General features: G+C 43.1%; 1 protein-coding gene across 4 annotated transcripts in view; it reads left to right on the forward strand.

Moving 5' to 3' along the window:
* Window positions 1-3,955: 3,955 nt before the first annotated feature.
* LOC142075094 (5'-AMP-activated protein kinase catalytic subunit alpha-1-like) overlaps window positions 3,956-26,291 on the forward strand; it is a 39,680-nt gene continuing 17,344 nt past the window's right edge. For 2 of the 4 annotated variants that reach the window (XM_075136109.1, XM_075136111.1), the window contains exons 1-5: window positions 3,956-4,100; window positions 10,322-10,463; window positions 22,836-22,929; window positions 23,907-24,051; window positions 25,854-25,941. In XM_075136109.1, the coding sequence (XP_074992210.1) occupies window positions 3,971-4,100; window positions 10,322-10,463; window positions 22,836-22,929; window positions 23,907-24,051; window positions 25,854-25,941 (599 nt within the window). In that variant the 5' untranslated portion in view covers window positions 3,956-3,970. Of the gene's footprint in view, window positions 4,101-10,321; window positions 10,464-21,664; window positions 21,737-22,835; window positions 22,930-23,906; window positions 24,052-25,853; window positions 25,942-26,291 lie in introns of those variants that run through there. The other 2 variants (XM_075136112.1, XM_075136113.1) reach the window with 2 other exon arrangements.

A 26,291-nucleotide genomic window follows, 5' to 3' on the forward strand; every position in this document is an offset into this window, starting at 1 on the left:
GTGTGTTTTTAAAAATACACTGCTTTTCCTACAATGTTACAGATTAGCCTTTCCACAAAGCCATAGATAGGATCCTATACAGGATGTAAGTGTTTAGATGCTTTAGATAAGTGCTGAAATGCTTAAGACATTAGACTCAGCGTCTAACTTGGAGCCAGTGCCCCTTGCTAAGTACTCTTATAGAGATACTTCAACTTTACCTTTCTTCTGTACTGGACTTAACCCAGCCAGTCTACAATAGCCTGGAGGAAAGCAAGAGCAATCACTGACCAGTTGGTGGGGCTGTATCTCGCCTGAATATTAGGTCACTTTGTTTTGTAAATACAGGCATTTTACAGGAAGATGAAGGGAGAAAAAGAAAAGGAAAAAAATAAAAGCAAAACTCAAACCCTGATTCCCACCTGACTGTGATAATGTACTTTCCCAACAGATCAATAACTGAAGAAAAAAATGTTAGTGGTCTCAGCTTGTATTTTGTTTTTACTAACAGTAAGCGCTAACATGGGAAAAAGCCCATGCAGCCTTGCATGCCTTGTTACGTTTGTTATGGAGTAGGGCCTATAAAGGTCTAACCTCTCTTTAGAATTCGAAATGTAATTAGTCACTGGAATCCTGTCATCCGCTCAGGTACACTTACAGGAACTGTTTTCAGCTATTTTATCAAATAGGTGCATTCTTACTATATATTCCCCATATATCCTGGAAATACTGGTAGACTATTTCAGGCTTTTTGCTGGCTCAAGTAGTTGCAGATGGTCCCAGCTATCACTTGGTTCAAACACATCCTACTGAGCAGCATTAAACTCTTGGAACTGAACTTTTGTTTTTATTTACATGCTTGGTTTTGTATTTCTGTGGCTTCTATCAACTGTTCTTGGTTCTATCTTGTGTGGTTTCTTCAAGGGCACCACTGGAGGTTTCTCAGATGTGAATCTACTAACCGACCTTCTACAGAAAACATTTTCTATAAAACAATGTCTGGCCCTGATGCTGATTATTTTTCTGCTGTGGGATATGGGAGGCAGAGTGTTGGTGGATAAAATATGCCACAAAGTTAAAAGTTGGTGAGTTTATGTTAGTCAATGTCAAATACATTTTAATGTTAGCATTTTTAAAGCTAAGGCCTCATTTTATTTTAGAACTGAAATTTAAGTAATTTAAAAGCCATGTTTGTGGAAGCTAATAGCTCTGAACTTGTTCTGTTTTTCCTTAAAAATAGGGGATGCCATAAGCAGAACTGTAGGAAATCACATGGATACAGATGGACACAAAGTCTGATGCTTGCACGTTTCCCCCCCATGCTCTTTCTGTACATATGCCAAGGCTCTGTTAGGAACCGATGGGTCCAGCAGCAGAAGACAGGAAGTTCTGCTACAGAGCTCAAATCTGGATAAAGAGAAATTGCCAGATTTCTATACTCTCTATTCTTCTTCTCCAATTACAAGAACAAAAAAATTGCATGACAACATGATTCTCAAGCCTATTGATGCTGAGCATCAGTTGTGATACAAATTAGAATTTCTGTGGGAATACTTCTCTTTAGATGATGTCCAGAAAGGTCATAATTAACATATCTGAATTCAGAAGTCAGGAAGTGAAAAATCTGGCACCTTTACACATTAATGCAGGCTTACTGAGGAACACTAGTACCTGCTTTTCCTGCACTAGATACAATCTTTTAATATTAATTTATTATGTTTATATTGAAGCTTTATACTGGTCAATTAGTGTAGGCTGAAAGCTTCTCACGTTTTCTGCTCAAAGATGATCCTCATGAAAATGTTTGAAATGAAAATTCTAAATTACTCAAATAAAAATTAAGTATTAGTTTTATTTTCCTTGTTTTTACTATTTTACCATTTACAATATTATTTTATTTCATGTCATGCAAATTTTAACAGGGTAGATATTATGAGTAGTCCCTACATTGCTTACCAGCCTATGTTTTGGCACCGGCTGAACAAATTACTTGGTTTTATAAAATTAAAAAAAAAAAGGATTCTTTATATTTCCTATGAAATCTTTCAGATTTTTTCTTCCATAGTAATGAACAGATGGGTTTTAATTTTTTATCCCATTAGGTTAGAGGGATGTTTTAAAATATAAAGGTTTTCCAGGGACCAGAATTTCTGTTTTTCAACTTCCTGTTAAATTCATGACTGTAACATAAGTAATACTGAATGTTCTCTGAATCAGATTTAGGACCATTCCTAGAAAAAAATGTTTTTTAACTTCCTGATGTCTGCACATTTAAAAATCTTTATATTGTTTCTGTAATATATTTATCTGTTTGCAAACACATTCAGGGGCCGTGCTTAGGGTAGGCAAGAGAAAGCATTTTAGTTTATATCATTCACTTAGTCTGGAGAACTGGGGAAAGGAGGTGAAGGGACGGGAGTTGCCAGTAACCTTCCTCTTGAGTTGGTCTCTCCATGCAAAAATATCCATCCAATTGTCACTCTTTCTCCAGTTTCATCTGTTTCTTTGAAGGCAGGGTTGGAAAGTGATTAAAAAATAATCCAGTTATAGTCAACAATAAAAGAATATGGTCTTTGGTACGTAGAAAGCACACAATGCATGAATGGAAGGAAGGATACTGCCCTAAATGCAATGTGAATGAATGAGTTGGCAAGACAAACTGGAGGACAGGTTATCTGGTCAAGGTAGTAGGAGTTAAGAGGGTCCTACTTCTCTTCGTATTCCCACAATAGGGTCTGGATTTGGACCTAGGTAAAGGAAGGGAGAAGGGGGAGGAGAACTAACAGATTTAATTTACAAGGTTGATTGGAAATACAGAGACTTGACATGTCTGGTTTTTTGTGAGCGGCTATGTTTTCTGTCATAGGATCCCAATACTCATTTTTTAGTAGGACTGGTCTTCTGGCAGCTTATGCTCCTGAATTACCTTACTGAAGGATCACACTGGTGTTTGCTTATGTCAGAGCAAGGCAGGGAGGTGGAAACATGGCTTCACCAGCTTGCTTCATCTTAAACTGTCACAGAGCTTTCTCCACCGCTGAGCACGGGTGATTTGAAAACAGTATGCTCCCTGTGCCTGGATGCCACTCCTCACGTGGTATGGCAAAATGGGTTTGCTGGCCATCAGCCCTCTCAGCATCGCTGGCAGAGCCAAGCGTATCAGCAACAACTGCATCTTGAATGGACCTTTAAATTGTGATATGCAACACACTGCATTATTAGCACCTGAAACCCTGCCTGCATGTGGGTGTTCAGCTGCCGCCCCAGCAAGAGCTGCTGCATGCTCTCCACAGGCAGGCCTTGCAGCGTGCAGCAGCACATTGCATGGCACCCTGCGGCTGTGGCAATGCAGACAGCCTAGCGATCTCATTGCGACAGCGCGATTTCTCAATTAAAAGTACGCGTATGTTCGACGCATCTCCTTGCTTTGGTATCAGGAGGGACAACCCGTGCTGTGGGGAGCGCTTAGCCCTAGCTTCTCGCTGTCTGCGGGCACAGGCCCCGCGGGCGATGGCGGTGCCAGCCGGCAACACGGGGGAGCTTCAGCTTCGAGGCGGTACCGCTTCCGACACTGGTGGGCCTAGGCCAACACCTCGCACCGCGCCGGCGCTGAGGGAACCGTCACCACCGCTGAGAAGGGCCCTGCGCCCGCCTTACCCCCCGGTCCCGAAATCCGTGTGAATCCCCAGTGCTCCTCGGGGAAGGTGGTGGTGTAAAAACGCCCCGGCCCCCTCACTCCGCCCCGCAGCCTTCGGAGGCTGTTTCTCCCATTCGGCCGCCTACGCCCCGCCGGCAGGGCCCGCCTGCGGGAGACGCACCCCTCGGGGCGCCGCTGAGCCGACCCAGCCTTTCTCCCCGAACAGCAATGGTTTGTCCCCGGGGAGGGCGGGAAGGCGGTAAGTGCGGGGTTCACTTCCGGGTTTCGGTGCGGGCGGGCGCTGCGTGGTTGCTCCTCCTCCGCCATCGCTCCGGCGCGGCGCGGGCGCGCGCTATGCGCAGACTCGGCCCTTGGCTCAAGATGGCGGCGGCAGATAAACAGAAGCACGAGCATGGGCGGGTGAAGATTGGGCATTACATTCTGGGTGACACGCTTGGTGTCGGCACCTTCGGCAAAGTCAAGGGTGAGTGGCGGGGAGTGGGGCTGCCGCCTGCCCCGCGGAGAGGAATGGCCCAGTCGGGCTGTGGGGGTAGCGCGCCGGGCGGGTGTGTCGGGCTGAGCAGCGGAGTCTCCGTTGCCGGCTGAGGGACGCGGTTGCTTCACGGCGGCCGGTCCTCCAGGACTGGGGCCAGGCGGCCGTGGAGGCCTGACCGGGGCTGGGGGGCGTGTGGGGGCCGGGCCGCCGCCCTAGCCTGGGCTTGGCCCCGCTCCGTCTCCCGCGCAGAGCGTTGTGGGGGGTCTGATGTTTCAGTAGTCTGTTACCATGTTTCACTTCAAATTTACCTCCTTTTAGTTTAAGTTCTTCTTCCCAGAAGTAGTATCAGATTATGGGCATCTCTCTGTATGATTAAGTGGTTGAAGAGCATAGATTAGATTTCCCTCTCTAGAAATTGAAACAGTGATGTCATGGATGGCGCTCTGCATAATAGTAGAATCAAATCCTACCTGGAAGTCACTTGTTAATAAGGAACTTCTGGCATGCTATAGAAAATAGGAATATATTTGACTCTAAGAATATCTAGGAAAGCAGTGGAAGAATATTTTGAGAGTAAAGCCTACTGAGTTGTCTTTTTTTCCAAGGCTGGCTTATAAAGTGACACCACCCCCACCCCCAGCCACTGGGGAGCAGTGACCCCCAACTGGCAGCTGAAGTACTACTCCTTTCCTTGATAACTTGGTGCCTCCTTAAATAGAGAGGAAATGAAATAAGGCAGAAGACAGGCATCAGGTTCTCTTTCCTCATGGAGGGACTACATGGTTATGGGGAGGAGACAAAGATGATTCCCCCCCCCCAGTGCACTGCACAAAACTAAGGTTGGCATACCCATAAATGTTCTAATATGTTTCCTCTTACATTTCGGAGTGTGCTGTTTGCACTACTGCTCCTGTTCTTATCTGTATTGGCAAAAACGTGTCTGAAGTTGAAACCTTGAAAGATAGTCAATTGGTGGAGCTACTGTTATAACTTTAACATGTTATTGAATGTCACTCCTATTAATATTTCATCAAATACAGTTAGCTTGAAGGGCTAATAATCTGCCTTATTGAAACACTTAATTTGGAAAAAAAAAGAGTTGTCAGTTTTATTATTGCTCTATTTCCATAATACCCCTCTGTCTCTACCTTATTTGGTTGAAGTTGGGTGTTCTTTTAGGCTGCTTTGCAGCTATTGATCATGTGAAGAGTACACACATGCATGCATGAACATAATTTTTTTTTAAGAGAGTGGTGGGAGAAATCACCTTGTGGTAAAATGCAGCATCATTCTGCATACTGAATTGCCTTCCTTAAGTGGTCTGGGAATTTAGTTAGGAACTGGATGCAAGTGTTAGTGTTCATGGACTAATGCTCTGTTTCCATAAACAAATTGTTTAAGTTTTATTATCTTGTCCCTAGATGATGTACTATGTTGGTTTTGTCTTGTTCTAGCTGTACTTCATAAAGGGCATATTTTATCTGTGATGCACTAGTTTTCTTCCTGAGCACGCATTTTATTCATTTAATACCAGATCTGTGATTGTTTTCCTGTAATCATCAGCATTTTCCTTCTCTGGTGACTGATATGGTTTCATCAATTGACAATAAAAGGAAAAACTGTAAAAAAAATTTTTTTTATTCAGTTAGGGTTTTCCTTGAGAGCTCACGTGATGTAGAGGGTCAGGCATATGGCTTCTTGAAAGTGGGTCTTTAACAGTGGTGGCAGCCCCAAAAGAGGAGTTGGAAAACCAGTGCTTTACTTAATTCTTAAAGGTCTCCTGCTGTCAAAATAGCAGGGTGAAGTCATCTGACAGCTACCTACCCTTTTACCCTCCCAGATAATGTTACTGATGTGATGTTTTTCCAGTTTAACTGTTCATCTGGCTGTACTAGCCTGAATTAACTATTGACTGACTTAATTCATTTGACCGTGCCTCAGATGGGCAGTTATGGAGAAGACAGCTGTTTCTAGCCAATATCCAGGCAAAGCTAAAATACCACAGAAGTAAAAAGCTGTGGGATAAAAGAGAGTACTGAACCTAAATCAGTTATGTGTGTTTTTTTTTTTTTTAAAAAAAAGCTGATGTTTCCTGCTGAAACCAAATGCAAACTTTATTTCCAGATATTTCTTTGAAACAAAGTTAGCTTTCATAAAGGGAAGAGTAGTCAGGCTTCCAGTGATTTGTACTGAGAAAATGAGGGTACTAATTAAGATTGTAAATATGTTATTTGTTCCAGTCTGTAGAACTAGGTTAAAAACCCTGGTCTGTATAGCCTGCAAAACTGATGTAAATAGGTCGTCTTGATTAAGGCAGTGATAAGAGACCTGGGAATGGACAGTGAAGATCAGTTTGCTGTCTAGTGTTGTTGTGCAGCAATATGCCTTTGCACAGCATTAATTCTTTTTTTTTTTATTAGTGAAAACATTTGTTTAGCTCATATTTTTAATGACTACCTTCCTCTGAGCCTCGGGTTGGCTTTTTGGCATGTGACAGAAATGCTTCATTAAACGCAGCATATGCTTGTTCAGCTTTTCTACAGCCTTCATGACTGGTACCTGTATTTTATAAGAATGTTGTATTTACTCTGAATAGCCTCGTGATCTGTTTTCTTTTCCAGTTGAAGACCTGGTGAACTGAGCTTAGAGACTGTTGCTCCTGCACTTGAACAGTTAAAACAAGTCATTGCTGCTTTGAGACTGTCTTGGAAATCTTGATGTTATGCATAGCCATAGTGAAGCTTGAAGGCAATTGGCATTGTCAAAGAATAAAGAAATATAGGGAAATGTTAGGTCTGTAAAGGGAACTTCTTTTTGCAGTGATTCTTCTGAAGGACTGATAGCTCATTGAGGCTTAGGGTGACTAACATAAATATATTTTAATTACTTCTTATTTGTGAGCCTTCCCCTTCATAGGTAAAACATCTGTCAAGAGGTAATACAAAGTAGCTTTCGTAAAGATAACACTGGCTTCTTTTCTACATGATGTTATCATCTGAGGTCTTGCTTTCAGTTCTGTCTTTATGCTGAATTCAAAAGTAGTCAGTGGTCTGTTACCAGTTAGTGTCTGCTGTTTTGCTGATACCAGATATCTTGAACTGCTTCATCATACAATAAGTTCTTATGGCATGTGGATAAAGACTTAACTTAAAACCATAGTAGTAGTTCAGTATGTTTTCTCCTTGGAATTAACAGTTTAGTTCTAATGTGATATAGTACACAAACAATAACAAAGCTGCAAAGCCACTTCACAGTAGAAAAAGACAACTATTTTTATCTTGATTAAATGCATGTGGAAAAACTTGCTTTGCTGCATAATGTAATAGCAAATACGAAGATTACTTTTGTCTGGGAAGACTGAAAGATTTCTGAAAAGAATACATAGTTTAAGTCTTAAAGTATATGACTTGTGGTAGCTGAACAGTGCTAATGGATAGTCAGTGGATCATATCCAAGAAGACAGTTTTATTTCATGAAGTAGATAGTTAATGGAAACTCGTATCTTAAAAAGCTAAATTTGATATAATCTTAAATTTGAATTAAAAGGGGGAGGCAAAAATTACTGAAGAAAATAGCCATTCAATTTGAAAGTCTTGAGCAAGTGAACAGGCTTTTTGGGATCTTTTTGCACCTGCACAAAACCACAGTATGTTTTCATTTCAATAATTTATTTGAGATTGGCAAACAGCTGAAGAAGCAGAAAAGCTTGTTTTCTCCTAGTCAATGAATAAAATCAAGGCTTGAGGCACACAATCTTGAAGGCTGTGATGGCTAGAATTGGTTTTAGTCAGCTGCAAATGTTATCATTTAATTACTTTGAATGTGTTTTGATGAACTCTTTTCTTCTGTGCCTTGCATATTGAACATAGAATGTTGTAGCTAATAAATGACCTTCTAATGTTTTTCTGAGTTCTAATTCCAGTTTTCATCTAAGGTAGACTAACAAATCAGAAATGAAACAAACTTGCTGATAAATGAAACTTTATAACACAACACATGTCAGAACTGAATATCTGAATATTTATATGCTAAGCTGTAGAATTGCTCAAATGTATATGCTACTTACATTTAAGGAGGTGTTTAATTTAGTACTTTGTAAACCAAAGGAAGATGCAAATTTATGTGTCTAACTTTCGGTTAGTTTCTAAGAAGCTGTTTCTTACTAACAAATTAATGTTAAATTTTAACTTGCTGATTAAAGATTTATTTTTTTTCTAAATACTTCTGGCTTACCTCAGTTCACATTATTGATAGGCAAAGACTTTGTAATTTGAATGGAATAGTTGTTTTTCTAGTGTTTTATGTTAGTGATTCATTACTCCTTAAGGTTTGGATATAGGTGATATAATTTGTTGGGTTCCTTTAAAACCTCAATCACATTTGAACTGAGGAAAAAATGGGGATGTAATTGTCTTAATTGTAGATCTGATTGAAAGCAAATAATTCTCATAGGTGACGTGATTTTACAGTTCTAGGCACTCGCCTATCACTGCTTTGTGGTCTTTCTAGAACTTGTGATGAATGTCAGCTTTGTCCTGCATTCCTCAGCAGTGCAAACGTGCATGTCCAGCATTTTGGTTATTGTGGCCCTCTTTAGGTAATGGCTCCTCTGAATGAGGGGATGTGTTCTTTGACCTTGCAGGTGGAGCCTTTCTGTATTATCAGGTACAAATGACATCTCACCACTACATCATGATGGTTCAGGGTCTTGGATGATCCACTACTTAGTTACTTCCCTACAGGAGTTTAGACAAACTGCTTTATTTTACACAGTGGCCATCTTTTTGTTGTAAGAATAATCACCCAGAGATGCTTATATTTATCTCTGTCTCTCTGCTAAGAATTTCTTTTCACTTGCATTGGTTTTTAGCTCAATATAGAGGCAAAAGGCAGCAGGAAAGTCTTGTGTTGGGAATGAGATTTACAGATTGATAGGTGTTTGATAATCCTGTCAAAATTATCTGTTGAATGCAGAAAGATTTTTGTGGATTACTGCTGTTTATCACAGCTTCCCATGGATATATTTAAATAAAGCTTGAAGCCTGGGGCTTAGTTAAATTAAGTGAGGAGAGGCACCCAGATGAACAAGTACTGCGTTCAGCAGAGGTCTGTTACCAATGTCCATTCAAGTAGACAAGGATGAACTGTGTAGGTGTCCCTGGAATCTGGCTTGTCTTCAGAAGGTAGGATTCAGGGTGGCGGATGAAAGTGATGTAGTTAAGATAGTAGTAGTGTTAAATCACTGCATGCAGAAACCAATGCAGATAGCGAAGCCTTCTAGTGGAAGAGATACTTATCTTCTGTGGCTTATCTGTGATCCAATGTTGGGTTTAAGAAAAATATTCTTAGCAACTCTGCTGTGGCTACTTCCAATAGCACCTGCAAAATTAAGGAATTTAAGAGGGGTAACTGTCTAGGAAATGTTTTATACTTTCAAGTTCCCCTGTTGAAAGAAAAATGAAACACTCCTAGAAGTAGGAAAGAAACTGAGGAATGTAAGAGGTTGCATGTTTGCATTGCTTCTCATAGTTACTACTGGATTTTATTTTGTGCATTTCATATAACTTTTGCCACTTATTTTATATAATAAAGCCCTAGTGTTTACTGCACAGAATGTGGAGCTTATATAGGGTCAGACTGCTCCAAAGACAGATAAATAATTATTTTTTCAAGTAAACTGATCAGATACTCTTAGCAGTAATTCAGAGTAATTGCTGAAATGGGCTTCTTGAGGGAAGGATAGCAGTGATTTCTTTAGTAAGAGCGATCCTTGCAGATAAAGTAGAAGAGCTGTAGGAAAGCATGTCTGAGTAGGTTACCAAGCGAGCCAAAAGCTTGGAGTGACTTGTACAGGGAAAGAAAATGGTCTCCCTAATTAGAAAGGATGGCAGTGTTTTGGGATGGAAAATGTTTTGTTTGTTTGCAATAGTGCAAAAACATAGTCATGCTGCAAGACTTCTGAGGGTTAGGTTTAAGGTTTGTTCCTACATATTCAATTCATCTTCTAATGATAGAATTGTGGGAGGATTTGGGGTAGGGCAGAAGAGATGATGTGCCATCTGGTTTTCAAACCTCCCCAAAGATAATGGGGATATGTGAAATGCTAACATCTTAACTGTGATATTTCTTGGCTATAGTTGAAATGGTCCAATTAATATCTTTACAGAGCAATTGAGAACTCTGACTAAATACTTCCTTGTTCCTTGCAGTTGGCAAACATGAGTTAACTGGGCATAAAGTTGCAGTGAAGATCCTGAATCGACAGAAGATTCGCAGCCTTGATGTTGTAGGAAAAATCTGCAGGGAGATTCAGAATCTCAAACTCTTCAGACATCCTCATATAATTAAGCTGTAAGTTTTGCTTGCTACAATCAAATCTATTTAAGCAGTAATCTGTTGCTCTCACTGATCTGAAATGTGTTTCAAGGGCAATACTATTAGCAGTATATTGTTAGAAAGTAACCAGTTTCCAAGTATGCAACCATTTTCAGTGTACTCTGTAATGCATTTTCACAAAACTGATCTCTGCAGGGCAGAGAGCTTCCATTAGATCTTTACTTACAAATTCTTTGGGCGGGTACAAAAAAAGGTAGTGGCATGATGGATACTTAAAGTAACATCCATCTCAGTTTTTTAGCTGCTGCTTCAATATTCTTTTTTCTTGTTATATTTGATCTTTTTTTCTGCTTAGAAACTGAGTTAAGAACAAGATTGTAAAGGGCATTTCTGTAGTAAGTTTATTGTGTTTTCTTTACTCAAAATATTTTTTTAGGGATGTGTTGGTCAGTGGCCTATGTTTTCCCTATGTAGATGGTGCTCTGCAAGGTTTTTCTGAATGAAAGATGTGCAGTCTGTTAAATGTGATCTGGTATTTCGGAGTTCTTCAATATAGCTGCTACCACTTGTCTAAATAAATGTGATATTTACAGTGTGCCTATCTACATCTGTTTGATCAATAGTTCATCAGCAGAGTTTGGAGTACAATTAAATATGTCCCCGAGTAGACCCCTTATATCTGGTCTGAGGAAATAAATTATAAATGCTGTTGACTTCTTTAACTTTTGTTTCCTATAAAGTGAACTTGCACAGCTAGAGTGTGGGGGACTTTCACTGTTAATTGTGGTGTTGGAATTTAGTGAGGTTTTTTTATTGGCAGAGTCTTTTCTTAAGACCACATTGCCACTGACAGATGCCATCCCTATACACTCCTTTCATTTGGCAACAGCACTTATACTGGAGCTAAATCAGATTGTGTCAGATAATCACACAAACTTCCTCAGTGGGTCAATTTTCAGAAGACTATTGAGCCGATTTATCTGGCTGCAGAACTGCTAGTGCTGCCAGTTAGAATTCATGAATGAGTCCAAAGCACATAACTGTAGCCAAAACAAAATAAGATGTGTCAGTGTACCAACTGAGATATGGGGGTGGAACAGGAATGTGTACTTCTGGTGCTGCTAAACTTTTAAGTCAGCTTAACAGGTTTCAGGTGACAATTTATTTCTTGGGGAATTATGGGGAGAAGTTTTTCTCCTGCATGTGGAGAGAAGGGACAAGATATAGGAGATAATAGAAAAATTGATGGATCCCCAACTTGTCAGTTGGTCAGCCTGCATTTCCAAAGCAGAAGGGTTATTAGCCTGTGTGTAAATAGCATTTGAGCTATAATTGATACTGTTGTGTAGGTAGACTTGCTGGTAACTTAGGATCGTGCTGCTCATGCTATTAGCTAGATTGGGGAACTGCTAGATAGCAGCTCAAGATATTTGGGATAAAGGTAAACAGATTACTTAAGCTGAAAATGACAAATTAGACAATGTCTAATTTGGAACATTGCCAGACTTTATTAAAAATTTCATACAATGCTTTAGCAGTATATACAGTTGCAAGCCTGCCTCAATAAGATTTTCTTCATATATCATGTGTGAAATAAAAACCTTTGGAGCATCTCCTCTTGTGGTTTTTGACCTCAAGCAATAGAATGCATCTTGTTTTCCTATATAAAATTTCCTCTGTGCATTCTGGTCATCTATGCTGTGTGGTTTGATAACCTTATTTATATTGTGGGTATTTAACTATTCTACAACCTCCTTTTCCATAACTAGAAAAATGAACTGACTATAGAGAAGCATGGCTGAGTCTTCCAAGAGGCTGAAAACATGTGAGGTGCAGAATGGCTCATACTTTTCAGTGATGCTGAGAGGTTTACCTCCCAGAATTGTTCACTATCTCACTATCCAGAGGATGGAAAATCACTGTGAATATCTAAACAATAAACTGTTGATCATGTTTGCCTGAAGCATGGAGCTCGGTGATTTCACAACTATGGGAAAGGTCATTAACAGTAATGCTGTTAGAAATGAGGTTGTACTGTAACTTTTGGATTAAAAAGACTAAAATACTACTTTTGTAGAGTGTCTGTTGTGGTTGAACCCCAGCTGGCAACTAAGCACCACACAGCTGCTCACTGCCATGGCTTCAGAATGTTCAAGACATACTTCTAACCAAGGTTTTCTCATGTTGATAACTGCCTCAGAATAGTATTCAGGTTACTGGAATGTTACACTATAATACTAAGCTGTTAAAATAGATAAACACACGCATATATATATGTGCACACATATATTCACCTGGATAGTCTGAACTCATTGCTGTCTATGCAGTTCAAGAATAACTTGTCTCAGTAAGCTGTAGTGTGTCTCACTTTACTCCTTGTCTTAGAATCAGCATTTAAAAGAACGTTTCAGTTCTGTAGTGTATGTGTGAATTCAATTACCTTTCTACAATTGGGATATTAGTATGCTTAAGTGTAGTACCTTGAAATATTTGTTTCCATCCAATTGCTACCTCCTGTTTTCTCAATATAGTATCTACATTTTGACTGAAGGTTTATCAGTGTGTATTTTCTTGTTACATTAAAAATCAATCATTTGACTGATGTAATGGGAAAAAAAATAAAACCACTTCTAGGTAAGGATATGTAGAAAGCATATCAATCTCTTAAGTGGGGAGTTTAGCCATAAACTAGTTATTTCAAAACCACAAAGCTTTTTTCAAACTTAAAGTACAATGACAAAAATAAAATAACTGGTGTGTCAATGCTCTTAAATACTAATGACAAATTTAGGTCTCTTAGTAAAAGATAATTGCTTTCAATCATCATGAATATTTTTTCAAGTCTTGAAGTATGCTTTCTTTTTAATTATGTCAAGGCAGGTGTTTTTGCCTGTCAAGATTGAAAGGTGTATGCTTCTGAGACACTAGCAAAGTCCTTGCGAATTCCTGCCTCAGTGAATGAAGATGTCTGTGAGGCAGCACTGTAAATGGCTTTATAGAAATCATTTGGACTGAGAACAGTCCTCTGAAAGGACAAAGACATATCTTCCTGGTGGGAGATATGAATTCTGTGGTAGTCTTGGCAATAATGGCAACACATAGTGAGGAGAGGAAATAGCTTCTGAAAAATATTATCATTCCAGTAGCTGTAAATTGGCTGTGTTGTGGTTTAACCACAGCTGGCACCTAAGTACCACACAGCTGCTCGCTCATGTCCCCCCACAGTGGGATGGGGGAGAGAATAGGAAAAGGGAAAGTGAGAACACTTATGGGTTGAGATAAGAACAGCTTAATAATTGAAATAAAATAATATGTAATGAAAAGGAAAATAACAAAAAGAGAGAGAAACAAAACCCAAGGAAGACAAGTGATGCAAAGGAAAAACAATTGCTCACAACCAACTGACTGATGCCCAGCCTGCCCCCGAGAAGCAGCCCTCCAACCAGCTTTCCCCTAGTTTATAAACTGAGCATGATGTCATATGGTATGGAATATCCTGTTGGCCAGTTTGGGACAGCTGTACCCCCTCCCAGCTTCTTGTATATCTCCAGCCTTCTCAGTCGGTAGAGCATGAGAAGCTGAGAAGGCCTTGACTCTGTGTAAGCACTACTTAGCAACAACTAAAACATCAGTGTGTTCTCAACATTCTTCTCATACTAAATACAAACCACAGCACTATACCAGCTGCTAGAAAGAAAATGAACTCTATCCCAGCCGAAACCAGGACAGTATCCACCCCTTACTCTATACCATCTATATCATGCCCAGGTCTCACATTTTCCAATACATTCCAATTAATCACCACCACCTTTCTTGTCTTTTGATATATACACACAGAGATATCATTCCCTTAGTCTATGGGCTATCCCTGTAAAATGTCCATTGAGTTCATTTAGTCCATGACTTTGGGCTCCATCTGTCATAACAGTCCTTCAGGGCAGGAGAGCTGGTGTGTGGTGTTGGATTGTTGCATCCTGAAGCCAGTTCTGGTTCCATCACCGCTGCTCTCGTCCGGTTCTGTCATCGTTGCACTTTGCTCGGTTTCATCAGAGTTCATTCTTCATAAATCTGGGTGATTCTTACTGCAATACTGTTGATATGACATATAGCAACCATAGGAGTGATGATGTACAGTATTATACAGCAATTAATATCATGCAATTCAGTTCATTGGCTATTTCCACCCAGAATCAAATCCCCTTGAGGTACACACCGGACTTCCCCATCCTTTCGCATTACCCACCAAGGGCACCCAGGTCCTTGAGAAAAAGCAATCACACAAATCGGTTTTCCCTTGCCTGAGGCAGGACTAACCCAGTGTCCTGGTTTTGGCTGGGACACAATTAAATTTCTTCCTAGTGCTGTGTTTTGGATTTAGTATGAGAAGAATGTTGATAACACACTGATGTTTTTAGTTGTTGATAAGTACCCTGCAAGTCAAGGACTTTTCAGCTTCCCGTGCACAAGAGGCTGGGAGGGAGCATAGCCGGGACAGCTGGCCAATGGGGTATTCCATACCATGGTACGTCATGCTCAGTAAAATGAATGGTAGGCATGTCCAGGAAGTGGCGATCACTGTTTTTTGGGCATTGCTCGGTGGGTACACTCATTTTGTATATTCTATTATTATTATTAGTAGTATTATTTTCCCTTCATTTTCTGTTCTATTAAACTGTCTTTATCTGAACTGATGAGTTTTCTCACCCTTCCGATTCTCTCCCCATCCCACTGTGTGTGGTGGGGAGTGAGCGAGTGGCTGTGTGATGTTTCGCTGCCTGCTGGGTTAAACCACAACAGTCCTTTTTGGCGCACAACGTGGGGTAGCACAGAAGAAGTTGTTTTCGAGAAAGGGGAGAGAGTAGTCCAAATCCTTCTGAAGGCCGATTTTGCCATAAAACAAAGTAAGGTCGAGGGACCTGCACAGGTGTCGTGGTTTACCCTGGCAGGCAGCTGCTCACTGACTCCCCCCACCCCCAGCGGGACGGGGAGAGAATCGGAAGGGTAAGAGTGAGAAAAACTCGTGGGTTGAGATAAAGACAGTTTAATAGAACAGAAAAGGGAAAATAATAATGATAATGATAGAATATACAAAATAAGTGATGCACAATGCAATTGCTCACCACCCGCGCTGACCGATAACCAAGTAGCGATCGGTACTTCCTGGATCACGCCTACCATTCATATACTGAGCATGACGTCACATGGTATGGAATACCCCATTGGCCAGCTGGGCTGGCTGTCCTGATTATGTTCCCTCCCACCTTGTGTACCTAGCTCAGTCAGTAGGCATGGGAGCTGTCCTTGGACTAGGAGGGCACTTAGCAACAACTGAAAACATCAGTGTGTTATCAACATTCTCCTCATACTAAATCCAAAACACAGCACTAGGAAGAAATTTAACCCTATCCCAGCCGAAACCAGGATAACAGGAGATCCAGTTTTTAGGAGTAGAATGGCAAGATGGACGTCATCAGATCCCAATGGATGTGATCAACAAAATAACAGCCATGTCCCCACCAGCTAGCAAAAAGGAAACACAAGCTTTCTTAGGCGTTGTGGGCTTTTGGAAAACGCGTATTCCAAATTACAGCCTGATCGTAAGCCCCCTCCATCAAGTGACCAGGAAGAAGAACAACTTCAAATGGGGCCCTGAGCAACAAGAAGCCTTTGAACAAATTAAACAGGAGATAGTTCAGGCAGTAGCCCTTGGGCCAGTCCGGGCAGGACAAGATGTGAAGAATGTGCTCTACACCGCAGCCGGGGAAAATGGCCCTACCTGGAGCCTCTGGCAGAAAGCACCAGGGGACACTCGAGGTCGACCCTTAGGGTTTTGGAGTCGGGGATACAGAGGATCCGATGCCCACTGTACTCCAACTGAGAAGGAGATATTGGCAGCATATGAAGGGATTCGAGCTGCTTCGGAAGTGGTTGGTACTGAAGCACAGCTCCTCCTGGCACCCCGACTGCCGGTGCTGGGCTGGATGTTCAAAGGGAGGGTCCCCTCTAGACATCATGCAACCGATGCTACGTGGAGTAAGTGGGTCGCACTGATCACACAACGGGACGGAATAGGAAACCGCAGTCCAGAATTTGAAATATCTCCAGAGGAGGAGGTGACGCGTGCTGAAGAGGCCCCACTGTATAATAAACTACCAGAAAATGAGAAGCAATATGCCCTGTTCACTGATGGGTCCTGTCGCCTTGTGGGAAAGCATTGGAGGTGGAAGGCTGCTGTATGGAGTCCTATACGCCAAGTGGCAGAAACTGCTGAAGGAGAAGGTGAATCGAGTCAGTTTGCAGAGGTGAAAGCCATCCAGCTGGCCTTGGACATTGCTGAATGAGAAAAGTGGCCAGTACTTTATCTCTATACTGAGTCATGGATGGTGGCAAATGCCCTGTGGGGGTGGTTGCAGCAGTGGAAGCAGAACAACTGGCAGCGCAGAGGTAAACCCATCTGGGCTGCTGCATTGTGGCAAGATATTGCTGCCTGGATAGAGAACCTGGTTGTAAAAGTACGTCATGTAGATGCTCACGTACCCAAGAGTCAGGCCACTGAAGAACATCAAAACAACCAGCAGGTGGACCAGGCTGCTAAGATCCAAGTGGCTCAGGTGGATCTGGACTGGCAACATAAGGGTGAATTATTTATAGCTCGCTGGGCCCATGACACCTCAGGCCATCAAGGAAGAGATGCAACATATAGATGGGCTCGTGATCGAGGGGTGGACTTGACCATGGACGCTGTTGCACAGGTTATCCATGAATGTGAAACATGCGCTGCCATCAAGCAAGCCAAGCGAGTAAAGCCTCTTTGGTATGGAGGACGATGGTTGAAATATAAATATGGAGAGGCCTGGTAGATTGATTATATCACACTCCCACAAACCCGCCACGGCAAGCGCTATGTGCTCACCATGGTGGAAGCAACCACCGGATGGCTGGAAACATATCCCGTGCCCCATGCCACCGCCCGGAACACCATCCTGGGCCTTGAAAAGCAAGTCTTATGGCGACGTGGCACCCCAGAAAGAATTGAGTCAGACAACGGGACTCATTTCCGAAACACCCTCATAGACACCTGGGCCAAAGAGCATGGCATTGAGTGGGTATATCACATCCCCTGCCATGCACCAGCCTCTGGGAAAATCGAACAATTCAAGGGACTGCTAAAGACTACACTGAGAGCAATGGGTGGTGGGACATTCAAGCATTGGGACACACATTTAGCAAAAGCCACCTGGTTAGTCAACACCAGGGGATCTGTCACTCGAGCTGGCCCTGCCCAACCTGACCTTGAACGTTTCCAGGGATGTGGCATCTACCACCTCTCTGGGCAACCTGTTCCAGTGCTTCACCACTCTCATCGTCAAAGATTTCTTCCTTATATCTAGTCTGAATCTACCCTCTTTTAGTTTAAAACCATTGCCCCTTGTCCTGTCACAACAGGCCCTGCGAAAAAGTCTGTCCCCATCTTTCTTTTAAGCCCCCTTTAAGTATTGAAAGGCCGCAATAAGGTCTCCCCGAAGCTTTCTCTTCTCCAGGCTGAACAACCCCAACTCTCTCAGCCTTTCCTCATAGGAGAGGTGTTCCAGCCCCTCTGATCATTTTCGTGGCCCTCCTCTGGACCCACTCCAACAGGTCTATGTCTTTCCTGTACTGAGGACTCCAGAGCTGGATGCAGTACTCCAGGTGGGGTCTCACCTCCCTCGACCTGCTGGCCACGCTTCTTTTGATGCAGCCCAGGATTCGGTTGGCCTTCTGGGCTGCGAGTGCACATTGCCGGCTCATGTCTAGCTTTTCCTCCACCAGTACCCCCAAGTCCTTCTCGGCAGGGCTGCTCTCAATCCCTTCATCCCCCAGCCTGTATTGATACTGGGGGTTGCCCCGACCCAGGTGCAGGACCTTGCACTTGGCCTTGTTGAACCTCATGAGGTTCACACGGGCCCACTTCTCAAGCCTGTCCAGGTCCCTCTGGATGGCATCCTGTCCCTCAGGCGTGTCGACCGCACCACTCAGCTTGGTGTCATCTGCAAATTTGCTGAGGGTGCACTCGATCCCACTGTCTGTGTCATTGATGAAGATATTAAACAGTATTGGTCCCAATATGAACCCCTGAAGGACACCACTCGTCACCGATCTCCATCCGGACATCGAGACATTGACCACTACCCTCTGGATGCAACCATCCAACCAATTCCTCACCCACCGGACAGTCCACCCATCAAATCCATACCTCTCCAGTTTAGAGAGAAGGATGTTGTGGGGGACCGTGTCAAAGGCCTTACAGAGGTCCAGATAGACGACATCCGTAGCTCTTCCCTTGTCCACTGATGTAGTCACTCCATCATAGAAGGCCACTAGGTTGGTCAGGCAGGACTTGCCCTTGGTGAAGCCATGCCGGCTGTCTCGAATCACCTCCCTGTCCTCCATGTGCCTTAGCATAGCTTCCAGGAGGATCTGTTCCATGATCTTCCCAGGCACAGAGGTGAGGCTGACTGGCCTGTAGTTCCCCGGGTCTTCCTTTTTCCCCTTTTTAAAAATGGGGGTTATGTTTCCCCTTTTCCAGTCAGTGGGAACTTCACTGGACTGCCATGACTTCTCAAATACGATGGATAGTGGCTTAGCAACTTCATCTGCCAGTTCCTTCAGGACCCGTGGATGCATCTCATCGGGTCCCATGGACTTGTGCACCTTCAGGTTCCTTAGATGGTCTCGAACCTGATCTTCTCCTACAGTGGGCGGCTCTTCATTCTCCCAGTCCCTGCCTTTGCCTTCTGTGGCTTGGGCGGTGAGGCTTGAGCACTTGCCAGTGAAGACCGAGGCAAAAGAGTCATTGAGTACCTCCACCTTCTCCGTATCCCGGGTAACCAGGTCTCCCGTTTCATTCCGGAGAGGGCCCACATTTTCCCTCGTCTTCCTTTTATCCCCGACGTACCTATAGAAGCTTTTCTTGTTGCCCTTGATCTCCCTTGTCAGATTTATTTCTATCAGGGCTTTAGCTTTCCTAACCTGATCCCTGGCTGCTCGGACAATTTCTCTGTATTCCTTCCAGGCTACCTGTCCTTGCTTCCACCCTCTGTAGGCTTCCTTTTTTTGTTTGAGTGTGTCCAGGAGCTCCTTGTTCATCCATGCAGGCCTTGTGGCGTTTTTGCCTGACTTCCTCTTTGTTGGGATGCATCGCTCCTGAGCTTGGAGGAGGTGATCCTTGAATATTAACGTTAACCAGCTTTCTTGGGCCCCTCTTCCCTCCAGGGCTTTGTCCCATGGCACTCTACCAAGCAGATCCCTGAAGAGGCCCAAGTCTGCTCTCCTGAAGTCCAGGGTAGTGAGCTTGCTGTGCGCCCTCCTCGGTGCCCTAACGATCTTGAACTCCACCATTTCGTGGTTACTGCAGCCAAGGCTGTCCTTGAGCTTCACATTCCCCACCAGCCCCTCCTTGTTGGTGAGAACAAGGTCCAGCGTAGCACCTCTCCTCATTGGCTCCTCTACCACTTGGAGAAGGAAGTTATCATCGATGCATTCCAGGAACCTCCCGGATTGCTTATGCCCTGCCGTGTTGTCCCTCCAACAGATATCAGGGTGGTTGAAGTCCCCCGTGAGGACCAGGGCTTGTGGACATGAGGCTGCTCCTATCTGTCTATAGAGGGCCTCATCCACTCGGTCTTCCTGGTCGGGTGGCCTGTAGCAGATCCCCACCGTAATGTCACCTGTCCCTGCCCTCCCTTTAATCCTGACCCATAAGCTCTCAGTCGGGTCCTCATCCATCCCCAGGCGGAGCTCCATGTACTCCAGCTGGTCATTGACATAGAGGGCGACACCCCCTCCTCATCTCCCCTGCCTGTCCTTCCTAAAGAGCCTGTATCCTTCCATTCCAACACTCCAGTCATAGGAGCCATCCCACCACGTCTCCATGATGCCAATAAGATTGTAGCCCTGCAGGCGTGCGCACGTCTCTAACTCCTCTTGTTTATTCCCCACGCTACGTGCGTTTGCATAGAGGCATTTAAGTTGGGCCCCTGATGAAGCTGTCTTACTGGCTGGAGTTCCTTTGTGCTGCTCTTCAGGTGCTCTCCTGCTGACCTGTGATCCTTCTCCAGGCTCTGGGCATCTATTGCTGGCCCTGGCATCAAACTGGTAGGAATGGGATGGATTGAGGTTCCCCTCCCCCGGCGACTTTAGTTTAAAGCCCTCTTCACCAGCTTGGCAAGCCTATGACCAAAGATGCTCTTCCCTTTCTCTGACAGATGGACCCCATCACCCCCCAGTAGACCAGGTTTCTCAAAGTGAGTCCCATGGTCTAAGTAGCCAAACCCCTGGCTGTGGCACCAGTCCTGTAACCATTTGTTGACTTGCCAGATTTGACTGGCCCTTTCAAACCCCTTCCCTTTGACCGGGAGGACTGATGAAAAAACTACCTGCGCTCCAGAGTCCCTTACCGCTGCTCCCAGGGCTCTGTAATCCTTCTTGATAGTCCTCAGACTGCTCCTGGCTGTATCACTGGTGCCCACGTGAAACAGCACCAGTGGATAATAGTCAGTGGACTGTACAAGGCTTGGTAGTCTCTTGGTGACATCCCTGATATGAGCCCCCGGTAAGCAGCACACCTCTCTAGAGAGAGTGCGTCTGGTCAGCAAATGGGTGCCTCCGTACCTCTCAGAAGAGAGTCGCCTACTACTATCACCTGTCGCCTTTTCTTAGTTGCGCTGGTTGTTATACAGGGGCAGATCGGGCTGCCTTACTCAGCTCCAGCATCTCTCCTGGTGTGGTGGGTCTTTCCTCTTCAGCCTGCAGAGCGGTGAAGCGGTTCTTCAAGGGCACCTCAGGCTTCGAGGGAAGTCTCTTCCTGCTGGTCCTTGCCGTTGCAAGCTTCCATTCTTCTGCATTATTGGCCCCCCTCCCTTCTGCATGTGCCGGTGGGGGAGTTTTTGGCTGTTTAGCCGTGGGCTGTGGGTCCACTGTAGACTGCGCTTGGAACCAGCTATCTAACTCCTTCTCCGCCTCCCTGATGTTACGCAGCCTTCTCACCGCCTCCTGCAGCTCGGCCACCTGCTGCAGGAGGTCTTCCACCTGGGCACACCTTTTGCAGGCAGGTCTGCTGCCTGTCCCTGCCCCAGGAGAGAGGTCTAGGCACTTCCTGCAGTCTGAGGTCTGCACTGCAGCCTCTCCCTTCAGCAGCTCCGTCTGGATGGAGGCATCGGCCACCGCTGGGGTAGATGGTGCAGACCCCAAAGCCGGAGCTGCGGCCTTTGCTCTCAGAGGAGTGCCCACCATTCTGCCTTGAGGGTCAGGTAGGATGAGTGCCCTTGCCCTGTGCAGATGGTCACAGAACAGCGCCCAGTTGCTGGGTTATGTGTACGCCAAGTCTCCCACTCAGCCCGTGGAATGCCCCTCCTTCGAAGAGGCACCCTCCCTGTGTGCCCTGCTGCGCAAACTGACGCACCACGCCCTGTTTGCCCGCCCTGGTAGCTAGCGCTTCCTGGGGCTGCCTTTTGTGGGAGTGGGGCGTGGCCGCTGTTACTCCTGGCCCCGCCCGCGCCTCGTCAACTGCCCTCGTGAGAGCTGCCGGCTCCCAGCGAGTCTCTGTGCTACCCTGGGGTTTCCCCGGCTCAGGAAACCCCCCTGTACGCTGCGATCTGCCGCTCCGCTGTGGGACGCGCCTGCACTGGAGCTGATCGCCTCTGCAAGTGACAGTTGGTGGCGGTTACACCGCGTTTAAATCTGCCACCTTTACTCCTGGCCCCGCCCACGCCTCGTCAGCTGCCCTCCTGAGAGCTGCCGGCTCCCGCTTGATATAAGAACAGTTTAATAATTGAAATAAAATAATATTAAAATAATAATAATATGTAATGAAAAGGAAAATAACAAAAAGAGAGAGAAATAAAACTCAATAAAGACAAGTGATGCAAATGAAAAACAATTGCTCACCACCAACCGACCGATGCCCAGCCTGTCCCCGAGCAGCGGCCCCCCTGGCCAGCTTTCCCCTATTTTATATACTGAGCATGACGTCATATGGTATGGAATATCCCGTTGGCCAGTTTGGGTCAGCTGTCCTGGCTGTGCCCCCTCCCAGCTTCTTGTGTATCTCCAGCCTTCTCAGTCGGTAGAGCATGAGAAGCTGAAAAGTCCTTGACTTAGTGTAAGCACTACTTAGCAACAACTAAAACATCAGTGTGTTATCAACATTCTTCTCATACTAAATCCAAAACACAGCACTATACCAGCTGCTAGGAAGAAAATGAACTCTATCCCAGCCGAAACCAGGACACGCTGATAAATTTTTTAAAGTATACTTTTATCTGACTCTTTGCACAACTTTGGTTTTAACTAAATGTAAGTAGCTTCTTTTACTGAGTGCTTAGACTAAGAGATACCTTTTCTTACCAGGTACCAGGTCATCAGTACACCAACTGACATTTTCATGGTGATGGAATATGTTTCAGGAGGAGAACTGTTTGATTATATCTGTAAAAATGGAAGGGTAAGAAATAGTCCAACTCTACAAATCAATGACTTGCATTCTGTTATTGCTTTTGCAACATTCCTGTTAAATGAAGGTTTGTTTTTTTATGTATTCAGCATTAATTTTGCAGTTAGCGGTTAAAATATACTTTATGACTACATCTTGTTTTGAAACTAAAAATAGTTATATGTTAACACCTTTCAGATCTTTATGTATGACTTTGTAGCATTTTTCTGCTCTACTGAAGAATAAATGATACTGATATGTTAATTTACAATTACTGTGTACAAACTGGATGGACATGTATCCAGTTGGAGTAGCTGAAAACTATTTCTTCAGTATAACCTATTATTGGAAAGCTACCATTGTGCCCTTATTCCCCTCTTCTACTAATAGAACGGTTTCTGTTAAAGTCCTAAAGTCACTTTTGACAGACCATCTAGATAGCCAGGATACTTTTAGTTAGTTGTTAGGCTGAGCAAACTTTGACATGGATTAGGGTGTGTTTGTAGGAAATACCCAGCTAAGTCTGCTGTTTGGGGCTAGCTGCTAATAGGAGCATAAGTAGCATCTAAAATTTATCACTTCTGTGTTGAGTGTCAGCAGCTTTTGTCAACTTAAATCTTACACTGTTCTTAAATATCTAAGTTCATTGATATTCTAATTAGACAAAGTTAATGTTTGGGTGCTAATATTTCTAATTACTGAGTATATAACATCTGCCTAACCAATTTCAAAAGTGTGATTGAGAAATTTCAGTGACTCTTTTGAGTTGGTGGATATTGTTTTGGTTTAGTCATTTTAGAGCTGTGGTACAAACAAAATGATGTAAGCTATGAAGCTTTCTGCTACGAGTTCTGATCATCTGCTGTATAAAGTATCAAAACTATGAATGATAACTTTAGGTCATGGGAAAATTTCTTTTAATTCATATAGAGGAAAACCAAGTTATCTTCCACTGTCTCAAAATTTTTTAAAACCTTTGTTTGTCTTAGCTTGATGAGAAGGAAAGTAGACGTCTGTTCCAGCAAATCCTTTCTGGTGTGGATTACTGTCACAGGCATATGGTAGTACATAGAGATCTGAAGCCTGAAAATGTGCTGCTTGATGCACACATGAATGCCAAGATAGCTGACTTTGGTAAGCATTGCTATTTTATATCTGATCACATTTCTGTTTTTTTTTAGATCCTGTTAATTACTATGGGAAATATTTAATAAAATGTATATACTTGAATATCCTGGTGGTGGGACATAATACAAGAAAACCTGAAGAGTATGAATGTAAAACAAAATGGTGTTCTTGCACATCTGTAGAATTTGTTTTCCTCTAAAGCTTTCTCTTCATGTCAGGTATTTTCTGTGACTGGGTGAAATTGTGAACTGCCTTGTTTGGTCTTGCTTAACAATATTTTCTCTGAAATGCTAGACTTAGTTCCCCACCTTGCCACTTCAAAATTGACTCTCTTCTTGCCTGTTTCTCCATCTGTAAAATGCAGATGCTTAGCTCTCTTGGAAGTACAGTGCAAGGACAGTTCATCATATTTAAGAAGCACATTGCTCTAGTAAAATACACTACTCCTCCTACGAAACTACTCTAAATTCACTTTAAAAACTCTAAAGATGTGATTGAAAAAATGTAATTAAAGCCTAAAAGGTAAAATAAGAACAGTTAATTTTGCAAATTCCTGTGCTTTTTGCTATATAGCTGCCTAACTAATCAGAAAGCTTAATTGTTTATACTAGCTGTTTAACACAGCTGCTGAGAAGACTGGTAGCTAGTTCTTAGAACTATCTGAATCAGAAAACCTGACCGTATAAGTATAGTAAGGTATCCATACTGCTACATCATTACGATATATTTCTTGTAGGCGTAGTAGATAATACCTGCCCTTGTAAAAGCACTTGGAGGTCTCTGAAAGATGCTAGGTAATGCTGAGTATTCTAAGTATATCTTAAAAGTATGGTGTTCAATTATGTGGGCACTGGGATTCATAGTGATTTCTCAAGTGTAGAAATAGAAAATGCTTTGGGTGAAATGGCTTACCTGGTGAAGAAATTAAGTACAGCAACTTATAAAATATCTTCCTGCAACTCAAGTATCAGCAAAGCTGTAGCACTCAGTTAATCGTGACAAGCTTATTAAACAAGAACTTAATAAAAGCTTTTGTATATTAGAGTATGAAAGCTAGCCAAGCTGTGTTCTTTCATATTCTTCTTCACCCCCCGGTAAAAGGGCATAATTCCTTCTCTGAGACTGAGTTCTCTGGCCTGTAGTAATCTTGATTATGCAGCCTCCACTGAGGAAACTAGGAGATATTTTCCACAGCTATTCTAGAAGTGGTAATTCTTTACTGATCATAGAGTATGCTGAGGGCTGGTGAATGAAGATGGCCTATTTCTAAAGTATGCTTTAATCACTAACAGTATCTAAAAATCAAGCTATGCTAAACTGCAGTGATTCAGGAACCAGTTGAAGCAGTGTAGGTGTCTAAATTGTGGCGAAGCTGTATGCACTCCTCAGTTCCCTTATTCTATGTAACCTCTTACAGAATTTAGGCAATTCTGTGGTAGCATCTTCCACTTTGGCATTTAGAAGCGAATGTGGGTTTTAAGACACTTTCTTGTTAATGACCAAAATCCTATCTTGCTATGCTGCTCTCTCCTTTAGAGCAACTTTGTTCTCTATCATGCCTGTGTAATCCAAAATGGACTGGTTTTTGTCTTGGATTGATGTTACTCAAATTTCTAGTAAACTAAATGCAGGATCATGTGGCATTCTCGTATAAAAATTTCAGTAATTCCAAACAATGTTGCTTCCTTACTGAGATAAATTAGTTAACTTTCTAATTTGAATTACTAGTGATTTGTTCTAGGTGGTATATGCAGTGTGAAATCATTTTGCTCTTTGAATCTTTAGTAGTTACTCTTATACACTTTCAGGTCTATCAAATATGATGTCAGATGGAGAATTTTTAAGAACAAGCTGTGGTTCCCCTAACTATGCTGCACCAGAAGTAATTTCAGGAAGGTAGTTTCTTTTCTATTGGATGCATGTGTGCATGTACTTCAGTCATTTTGCTGCTTAATTCTAAAGGCTACAAAACTAGTGCGATTGACAAGCTTGATGCTGAGAAACTGTGGGCTGAACTCTTAATTGCCTTGATAATTTTTCATAAGTATTTAAGGCTTCGATGAACTAGCTTTGAATAGTTCCTGTAAGGTGGAATGTCCCAAATCCAGTGTGTACAGTGTGCCTGAATTGGTTTAAAAATCTCACTTACAGCCCAGATCTTGGAAGTAGAGGTACAGATAGAAATACAGGCAAAGTCTGCTGTGAAGTTGAGTAGCAGTGAAATATCTGCTGCAGAATAGATACTC

This window comes from Calonectris borealis, chromosome W (genome assembly GCF_964195595.1).
Source record: "Calonectris borealis chromosome W, bCalBor7.hap1.2, whole genome shotgun sequence".
NCBI classification, from domain to species: Eukaryota; Metazoa; Chordata; class Aves; order Procellariiformes; family Procellariidae; genus Calonectris; species Calonectris borealis.